This window comes from Garra rufa, chromosome 13, assembly GCF_049309525.1.
Source record: "Garra rufa chromosome 13, GarRuf1.0, whole genome shotgun sequence".
NCBI lineage: Eukaryota > Metazoa > Chordata > Actinopteri > Cypriniformes > Cyprinidae > Garra > Garra rufa.
This window is the reverse complement of record NC_133373.1, coordinates 16,692,170-16,702,851: the sequence shown is the minus strand read 5'-3', so window position 1 is coordinate 16,702,851 and position 10,682 is coordinate 16,692,170. Positions and strand designations below refer to the sequence as shown.

Here is a 10,682-nt window from a genome sequence, read left to right as displayed (position 1 = left end):
CAAAACGTCCCAACTTGTCTGTAATTGGGGTCATAAATGAAAAATGATGTATTATAAACTAGTTAGTGTTTCACTAATGTAAAATACCAGTATTACTATGATAGAGGACTTTGTACATTTTGTTTTATAGTAACAAATGTCTAGAACGTAATGCAGTTTGAAGTTCAACTGTGCTAAGCCTGTACTTTGGGATATTTTGTTCAGTGGTTCTCAAATGGTGGGTTGTGACCCTGAAAATAGGTCACAATGCTGATCTGATAGGGTTGCCAGCAGCTGGGGAAAGAACTCTGCTAAAAGCAACAAACCATTCTTGTTTTGTTGATGTCAGAAGTGATTTAGGTACAAATTCATGCCATTTGCTAAATTAGACAGACATCCACATCTCAAAACGCATTACACTCAAAACTATGCAAAGATTAAAAACAAAAAAGACATTAAATACCAGTTTATTGGCAGTTGAGAAACCTGGTTTATGTTTAACACATTTGTGTGGTGAATTATTGGCTGCAGAGAGCAATATTGGAACTATATCTGTATATATTTGGATACTGTGGGTGCCAACTTGATGTCCTAAGTAAAGCCAAGCGCCAGTTCGCATGCCAATGCAAAACAATAAAATAAATGTTGGAGACTTGTGCCCCCTAAAGGTAATGAATGGAAAGTACTCATTTGTACACTCAATTCATCTCACTGACAACCTCACAAAATTCGAACTGAATTAAGTTATTGTAATCAATGTATTGTGACCACACTTAGAAAATATACTTTGCAAAATAAAACAGAAATAGCATTTACAGCAATGCACTCACAATGGATGTTTAGGGGGCAAGAAATTCCATGTGGTTTAAATCTCATATTTTGATAAGAGCACTTCATTTGGTACAAAAATGTGTTATTTGAGCTAGTAAGGCTTCCTTGTTTTGTATGTGTAGGTTCAGTTATACTAACATTAATGCCACAATACATACTGTATGCACAATACCGCATAAAACATTTTAATAGAAGATATGCATAAGACATTAACTTGTTTATCAGAAAATGTGTCATATTTTAGTTACCAAACAGTAAGCATTACTAAACACTATAACTTCATTTTGAAAAGATCTGTAGTTTAGACATAAATGCAAATATAATGTAATTTATTAATGTAATTAAAGTTTTAATAAAGTGTTCATTTTAGACATTTATACTGGCGCATATCTTTAGAAACTTTAAGTCTTTCCAGCCAAAATGTCTTTAATTAAAGACAAAAATGTATATGTTAATTGATAGCAGACAGTGGTGCAATCTGAAGTAAGACACAATTCAGTAAATGCACAAGGGGAAAAAAGATTTTTATTATCTGCCTAAAAAAAAATGAACCGGCAAAAACAAGGTGGTTGAGCATAGCAAGTCCTTTGCCGATTAAATACTAACCAAACTAAGGCACATAAGGGAAACTATGGAACTAACATGTCCATCAATCAACACACTTGATCTCAGGTCAAAGATGCCATAAATGCATCTGAATAACAGGACTGCTAAGGATGATTGGTGGGACATTTTCCCCATGTTTCTAAGAAAATAAGAAGAATTTTGCAACACACAAACTAAAAAGCAAAGCCAAAGGAAGTGAATACATAACACTGAAAAACAGACTCTCTAAAGGTAATACAGAATAAATCTTATGTACAACCAAGAATTCATAATTCATTCACAGAAATGGGTTTGGAATGTAAGTGGTGATGTAAACGAATTTAAATGGATAATTTCCCCAAAACAGAAAGCTCTGTTATTATTTATCCACCCTCATGCCATTCCAAACCTGTATTTGTTCACATCTTAAACATCTTCTCATGCCAAAACTTCTTATTAACCAGAAAAAAAAATACTATAATCCTTACTACTTGAGATCATCTGAAACCATACAATAATTTAGTGTGAAGAAATTTGTAAGAAGCTGAAAGCAGCTCTAAAATTAGCTGTACTACTAGCTTCTGTACTATTATATGACTTCAGAAACAAGATATGGACCAAATTGTGGATCACAAGTAATATGGTTGTATTTAGATGTGTTTTGCACTTTTTGGATATTGACCAACTATGTGAAAATATCCATGAAGATATTTCAAAGTTCTCTTTTGCATACAGATTTAGAACAACATGAGGGAGAGTAAATTCATCAGAGTTTTTCATTTTGGAGGTAAACTATCCCTTTAAATCGAATCGCTGGATATAAAGTCTACAGAACGGTGAAACCCTGAACCCAAGTGGAAGTCTGCAGTATTTCATCGACTCCCTGACACTCCAATTCAGCCAGTGTTCATCTCGGCAGTTGAAATGTCTGTACCTTTCTGTGAAACCTGCATCAGAATACATATAAACCCAATACAGACTCAGACTATATTGTATACAGGCACATGAATCGAGGGCCCAAACCTAGGTGTGAAGGACTGATTTCATCACCTCTCATCTCATCCACGCCCCTCTGTTCATTCCTGCCACAGGCGGCATGCCATGGGGTGGCATGGGCACCTGAGGTTGGCCGGGTGGGACAGGTGGTGGTGGGTACCCAGCCGGCGGTAAGCCCATTCCCGGAGGGGGCACAGTGTGCCCTGGTGGCATACGTGGAGGTGGAGGGGGGTAGCTGGGGTTGTAGCCGGGAGGGGGGTAAGATGGTGTAGGCGGGGGCAGATTGGGAGGAGGGTAATTGGTCGGGGGCGGAGGGCCTGGAGGCGGGGGGTTTGGATGTGCATAGACGTGCGGGTGGTATGGAAGGCCGAATGAAGGGGGCATGGGCGCGTAGGAGGGTGCTTCAGTCTTCATCATGGACTGCAGACTCTGAAATCCCTCGCCGGACATATACGAACTGGACGTGGACATTCCCATGATATAGTTGGAGGGAGGAGGAGGTGGCGGGCGGTGAGGTAGAGGGGGTGGGGCCCCGTGTGGCAGAGGAGGAGCCTGTCCCTGTGATGGGTCCATTTCAGCTGATGTAGCCGGTTCTGCTTCAGCAGGAGGCGCTGGGATGGAGGATGGAGCCTTGCGATCTATGTGTAGACATATATCAGAGACACGTTATTATAATATATATTTTAAAAGCATTTTATCAATTTTAAAAAATATAATTTTTTTAATATAATATAATAGTTTTCATTAGGGCTGCCCCTAATAGTCGAAGAGAAGAGGCTTGGTCGACCAAAATGTTATTAGTCACAGAAAAAAAAAAATCACGCAGTCCATGGCGGACAGATTGTTAGTGCCTGGTCTATGTGGTAATACAATACATTGGGCAGGACATCCAAACACTAACCAATCATTTATCAACCTCAAAATGGCTTTTCATCTGAAATATGTCAGTAGAAGCAACTTTGCATGGCCGCTCAATGTCTAATGTTAACCTAAAAAAATGTGCGCTAAACAAGTGTCTGTGCGGAGTGTGGAAGCTGAACAGTAGCTCGCTCGCTGCGTGACAAATGGAGGTTCCAGTGCAGTCACTTGCTCTTAAAATACTTAAGTAATACATCTTTCAAATCTGTAAACACTATGTTTATTTGTGTGCACTCACAATAACAACAAAACGCTGCACTTTTGTAAAATAAGCAAACAGGATGCACTTTCGGTCTCTGTAAACTTGAGCGCAAAAAAAAAAAAATACTATTGCCTTAATTGAAATACTTTTGCCTTACAGACATGAAAAATATATAGAGAGAGAGTGAAATGTCTACTTTTAAATGAGCTAAGTGAACTATGGCAAGCTTTTTTGCATGCGCTTGTGCGCTTATTAGGCTATGTAGGCAATTAAAGGCTCATTACTATGATTTATAAGGTTTATTAATAACATGCGACTAATGGTTGACTAATGCTAAAAATTATTGACTACTAGTCGTCTAGAAAAATCTTTAGTCAAGGGCAGCCCTAGTATATACAGTGCTGTTCATACGTTTAGGGCTGATAAAAATCTCAGGGCTGCATTTATTTGAACAAACAACTGTGAATTACAGTAATATTGTGAAGCTTGATTACATTTTATTTTAATACATTTTACAACAGAGCCCAAACTTCAAAACAGTAGTCAAGTATTATGTATTACCAAAAGCTGTTTGTCTGAAAAGGCAGGAAGCACAATAATCTATTGTGCAATGTCAAGATAATTTCCATTTTTGTCCTATAAAATGCCTTACATGTCACGTAAACAATAAAATAAGATTTTTTTTGTTTTGTTTATGATGAGCAATGAACTGTTTCCAAAGATTTATTTTGCTGCCTATTTCAAAACACAGAAAGCCTCACCTGGGGGTTGCGACACAGGAAGAGGGGGCATAGGACTCTCCAGGCGTGGTATCTTAGACCCAATTTGTTCTGAAACAGAGACAGAGAGAAATTAGTACTTAAATCAGTAGAAAAATCATCATCTAACAATCAACATTATTATGACACTATAAAAATGTTCAGACTTACCTGTTGGGGCTTTAGGTTCATCTTTAGGAGAGACCTACAAAACAAAACATGAGCCATTAAATACCTAACAGTTACTGTAGGACTGCAACAATCTAATTCATTTCCACCCTCAATAAACTGATTTTCTTACCAAGTGTACATTTTTGTGTTATAGCTCTACCATGCTAGATTGCACTGCTATGTGGTTGTATAGAAGCCAAAATTTAAAAGAATAGTTCACCCAAAAATTAAAATTCTGGAAGAATTTACTCGTCCTCATGTTGTTTCAACCCTGTTTTTTTTCTTCAGGAGAACATAAAATATGTTTATTTTAGAAATAAGAAGATTTCTTTCTTTTTTTTTTTGCCTGTACTATAGAAATGTTTGGTTACCAACATATCAAAATATCTTCTTTCGTGTTCTGTTGATTTATATGTTTGGGTGATCTATCCCTTTAATGTTTTCTTTGCCCCATTTTTACAAATAAAATCCAATTTATTAGCCAAATTCTCTGTAAAGTACTACACTATCCATAATCCTGAAGCACAAAGCGGCCCCACCAACAAGAGTCGGATAAACATCTGTATGCCAGTGTAGTGACTTGTGAAATTGTGTGTGTTTTCTATAACATATCTGACTGCAAATGCTTTACTTACATGTTGTCGTTTAATCTTGGCGGGTGGGCTTGCCTGGGGAGAGTTTTTCTTGGAGGGGGGTTGAGCAGGTGGGTTCTGCCCCCCTGACTGTCCGGGCAGGGTGGCAGGAGGGGGTGGCGGTTTCTCTTTGTCCTGTAACTGAGGCTGCTGGGGTATCGGCTGCTTACCCTGAGAGTACAAATCCAGAATCTGGTGGCAGATGTCTGAAGAACACAAGACAATGGTAGAGAATATGAAATACTGGAAGCAAGCAGTGCATCATTACTAGAGAAGAGCTACACTACTAGGGTTCCTGTATCTAAATTATTATTATAACAGGTGTAGAGAAAGTTTGAAAAGCACACTGTCAAACATTAATGTGACCTGTCTGCTGCAGTCTCTTACCCTCCAGCAGCTCCACCGGCACATCCTGTACAAACTGCTCCCACCAGCGGCGAGATGACTGCTTAGATGTCCACTCCTGAATGTCAAACTTACACAGCCGGCCGGCGAGGTACATGACTGCCACTGCTATGATCTCTGGTTCCCATTGAAGGGACAACATTGTGCAGAGGCTGGAAATACACACAAACATGTTTTTAACTGCAGAAGAATCAATGACAACACGTTATATATTTCTTAGTAAAAAGAGGCCTTTAAACACTCTTTTGTTTTTGGAGCATGGCAACAGGTGAATCACAGGGGAGTCAAGGGGACAAAAAAATATGTACTTAAGATACAAAAAAAAAGAAAAGAAAATACAGTACCATTGTTGGTAATAAATAAATAAATAAAGAAACTAAAATCAACCCAACCTGTCATTGACAAAGGTCCATGCCATCTGCACAAGCTTCTGAACTTTGTTCTTGTCACCTGAGAAATCAAACCATGAGATGATCAACATTACAAAGCAAATACTGGATATGACATTTCCGAAATTCTTAAAGTCTTAAACCTAGTAATACCTTTGAGCTGTTTGGCATAGCGCAGCAGAAACTGGTAAGGGTGCTCAACTTGTAAATCAAACTTGATTGTCTGGAGTAAAATTCTTTCCAAGACCATGACCTCTTCCTGTGGAGATATTCCATGAAACACAGTGATGTTTAATACAGTAGGAACATCACAAGACTAAAAGTTTGTGTGTTGAATAGGTTGCAAACCTTTGGATCATCTCCAAACTGTGCAAACTGCACATCATTGAGCAGACTGCGAGCCGTTTTAATGATGTCTTTACACTTCTTCGGAGTTTCTTCCACTTTACCAGCCAAGAAAAGACAACAAGCCCCGGTCACCTGTAGAGAGAAATGTAAACTTTTAAACATGAATTTATTAAATAAATTTAGAGTGTGCTATATGCTACAGAAACAAACATCTTAACACTTACTTGGCCCCAAAACTTATGGCACAACAGAAACACTATCATTCAAAATCATTTTCCTTGAAGGCCATCAAAATTATAAAACATTTCTGACTCCAAACAGCTTCAGATAATCACAACTTGGACCAAAAATGATGGATTACCCCCGTTAAGTTACCTCTAAACACAAAGCAGCACTTTGCCTACAAACACTGCAGACTATTAGGCATTATATGGTAGGACGAAAAGAAAATGCTATGGATAAAAATGAACAGATTTTCAAGAACAGGTTGTACTTACATATCTGGGAAACTGTTTGAAAGAATGAAACATGTAAAAACGATGAAAGTATGTTATTCCAGTTGCCAAAGTGTCATAATGTCTGGAAAAATGGTTAAGGATAATATCAAACTCCTCTCAGAATTTAAAAATCATTCCTACAGAGAACTGAAACTGAATATGGTAATAAGGTGTAAATGGCAATTTTAGAAGGATACAGTCCCAGACGTGTTCCGACATCGAATATGAACCTGGCTCCCTCTCGTCTGTACCGGGCTTCTGTGGCTGGATCCAGGCCATCGGACTGGGACGGGGTGTGGGCCAGATCCTTCTTGTCCCAGTACCAACATGGCTTTGTGTGGTCCAGATTTGTGGCAAAACTTACAAAAGTGGCGTTAGAGTTCTCCTTGCCGTCCTTCATTTGGAAGGAAGTGACAGCTGATTCCAAACTGGACTATCAGTCTGCCGACGGACAGCAATAGCTGTGCAGGTCTGTACAGCAAAAGACTGAACATATCAGTTAGTTAATTACTTGTTTATCTCACACGTGTTTAAAAGACAACTACTATTCAGAAAATATTATCAGTTTGACTGTACTTTTACTATTGGATGAACTTGAACTAAATTAAACTGGAAAATTACACTACTGTGTTTGGTTAAGCATTTTTACAGGTGAAATTGAAGTCATTTAATAACTAATGAATTTGCAACAAGGACACTAATATGGAATTGAACTAAATCAACCCTGAACTGAATTGAGCTAAATAACGATACTACTGTTTTCTATAGCTGCTTTAAAGCGGAAACTGAATTTTGTTTTATAATTGACTGATACATTTATTTGACTGTTTATTAATATGAAGGTGCTTTAAAAAAAATTGTATTGTACAAAGCAACACATAAATAAATGTGACTTGACTTCCACTGGAAGTAAAGACTTTAAGCACCTATAATTAACGCCCAGCACAACTCTGGATTCCAATACTGATCACAAAAGTACTGTATTACCATTCTTTTTTTTTTTTGGACATTGTTATTAGTACACATTTCAGATAGATATGTAAAGTAGACAATGGAAATAGTTAATACCAAAACAATGCTAAGAGTGAGTAAATTAAAATCTCATGAAAACATGTCTAGTACACATTTAGCATTTGCCAAAATTGATTACATTTTTCTTCCTCAGTGTAATTTAGAACAATTAAAAACATTTCACAGCCAAACTGTCATTACAGTTAGTAAAACTACTTTTGTTTTAACTTGCATTTTTCTCAGCCAAGATTCTGATAAGATTCTTAACGATTATTATTTTTAAAGTAAAAGTATTTTGCATTGTCATACTCAGAACAGTATAAATTCCATATAGCAATAAAAAGACTTTTTTTCATAATAATTAGTACAAAAGATGTTTCCTGAAAACAATTAATTAAATAACACTAAATATATGCTAATTTATTTTAAACAAAACATAATTTATATGGACATTGACACGGTTTTGACAGGTTTCTTGAAATCCACCAAACAACGAATTACCATCAGATAACTGTAACATATTTATTGTCCGGAAAAACACAATAAATAATATCACTTTCGAGGCCGTTTACCACATGTACGGTACCACATTTAAAGTTCTATTTAAAGTCTATGTGAATCATTTGTTTCGAAAGCTCAAGTGTCATCAGCTACCGACCACACAGAAATACCAAATCTATCAGATATCTCAGATCACATATAATATTACGTGACAAACGTATCTGATCATCCAGTAAATGTGATGTTTATGTGAAAAGAGCAGTTTGATCTTTTATCCCTCAATTCATTTTGACAGTGGAACTTCGTAAAGCGCTTTCAAAACCGCTCATGGAAGACCAGACTAATTACTCGTCCTTTGTTTTATAAACATACGTAACTGATCAGTAATCTTACCGTTATGGTATATGACCTCGATTACGACCTCGATGAGTTGATCAGTTGGATAAAATTGTAATCTTTGTCAGTTTTCACATTCACGACATGGAGGCGGTCATTTACAGCGCGTCTTCTTTTGCCCCTTCTCAGCGGCTCTTGTGCGTCATTAAACCCAATGGAGCCGCATTAGCGCCTCCTGCAGGCTTGGAGGACAGGGAGAATAGTTACATATGTAAATAGATAAAAATCTTCTTCTTCTTCTTCTGAAGCGTTTTATGGCGGTTGGCAAACCAACTGATAGGTGCTTTACCGCCACCAACTGGACTGGAGTGTGGAACAAGAGATTGGCAGACAAACTACATATTTAAAAAAAAAAAAAAAAAAAATTATATTCTCTCAAACAGACCCGTCTCTTTCAGGAATGTGATTAACTGTACAAATATTTTCTTAAGTGCTGCTCCGAGTATATTTTCCATTTGAAATTTGGCTTTATATTTTCTACATGCATCTCTTAATATTTTCCTTTCATTTTCATATGCATGACATTCCACTATCACATGCTGTACAGATTCAAGTTGATTACAATATATACATAATCCATTTGTATGTTTACCTATTATATGGAGTGTTTTATTGAGTCCTGTATGTCCTATTCTAATACGGGTTATGACCATTTCTTCCCTTCTGTTTCTACCCAAATCTCTTCCCCCTCCAACTATCTTTTGAATGTTATACAGATGTATACCTGTGTCATTAATATTCCAATATTCCTGCCATTTGCTTTGTGTATGAACTTTAATTATTGCTTTAGCTTCAGCTTTACTTAATGCAATTTCCAAGTCTGTTTGTGATTTAAGAGACTGTTTTGCTAATACATCAACCTCTTCATTTCCTTTCACTCCAACATGTGCAGGAACCCAGACAAATGATACATTAAAACCTTTATTATGTAACCTATATATAGCTTGATATATTTTATTTAAAATATCAAGTCTGCATGATTTCCCAGATTGTACTATTGAGAGCAGAGAGACTATCAGATGCAATTACTACATTGTTTTTATTTCTTTGTTCTATCCACTGTAAGCCTAACATTATGGCTACAAGTTCTACTGTATAAACTGAGAGATGATCTGTTGTTCTCTTTTTAACAATTTCCTCACATTGTGGGATGTACACTGCAGCACCTGTGTGTCCATTTTCAGGGTTCTTTGAACCATCTGTGTATATAATTATTTTATTTGCAAAACACATCTCTATATAGCTTTGTACTATGTTCCAGACAGGCATTAGCTTCATTTTTCTTTTAATTTATTTTTGTAACTGCAAGTCAACTAATGGCATTATAAACATCCAAGGGGATATTTCTGAGTATGGGACAGTAGGACAATACTGAATAGAGTGAAGACAAGCTATCCTTGCTTTTATATTTCCTATCCATCCAAAGCTCCTGAAATTAGATTTGTTATGTTCCCAACACTCCTTTAGTATGTTCTTTGCAGGATGTAACTCACTATGTCCTTGTAGATTAACCCAGTATGAAAGCATAAGTTTCAGCCTTCTAATACTCAGTGGCATCTCCCCAGTTTCTACCTGCATTGCCGCAACCGGAGATGTTTTAAAAGCTCCACTGCATATTCTAAGAGCTTGGGCTTGTTCTATGTCTAATTTCTTAAGGTTAAAATAGATCAAAATTACACAACAGCTTGTTTTTACCTCATATACACTCCGCTCCAAAAGTATTGGAAAAGCGAAGCCAATTCATTTTGGTATCAAAAAATTAATATCAGACAAGAGATCAACATTTCAGCTCTTATTTCCAGGTATTTACATCTGGCTCTCATACACAACTTAGAAGATAGCACCTTTAGTTGAAACGCACTCATTGTTCATGAGACCAAAAGTTTTGGAACATGTGATTGACAGGTGTGTTTTGTAGCCCCGGTGTGTCCTAATACATTGATTATTCAAACAATAAATAGCACTGAATGTCTCAGTGCGCTCAGTTCCAGATTTGGATTTTGCCTGCATTTTTTAGTTGGACGCTTCTTCTGGGATGGGCTCATTAATCTTCATTCATGATG

The 10,682-nt window shown here is 37.0% G+C and overlaps 1 protein-coding gene across 1 annotated transcript; it reads right to left on the bottom strand.

Annotated features, from left to right (window-relative positions):
* Positions 1 to 1,317: 1,317 nt before the first annotated feature.
* Positions 1,318 to 8,747, bottom strand: ccnk (cyclin K). Its single transcript, XM_073816664.1, has 11 exons — positions 8,617 to 8,747; positions 6,909 to 7,197; positions 6,712 to 6,793; positions 6,215 to 6,346; positions 6,020 to 6,125; positions 5,870 to 5,927; positions 5,460 to 5,629; positions 5,076 to 5,278; positions 4,441 to 4,474; positions 4,273 to 4,341; positions 1,318 to 3,029 (listed from the first exon to the last, which is right to left on the bottom strand). The coding sequence occupies exons 2-11, from the start codon at positions 7,109 to 7,111 to the stop codon at positions 2,449 to 2,451; spliced, it is 1,638 nt and encodes a 545-aa protein (XP_073672765.1). The 5' UTR covers positions 7,112 to 7,197; positions 8,617 to 8,747; the 3' UTR covers positions 1,318 to 2,448.
* Between the last annotated feature and the right edge of the window lie 1,935 nt (positions 8,748 to 10,682).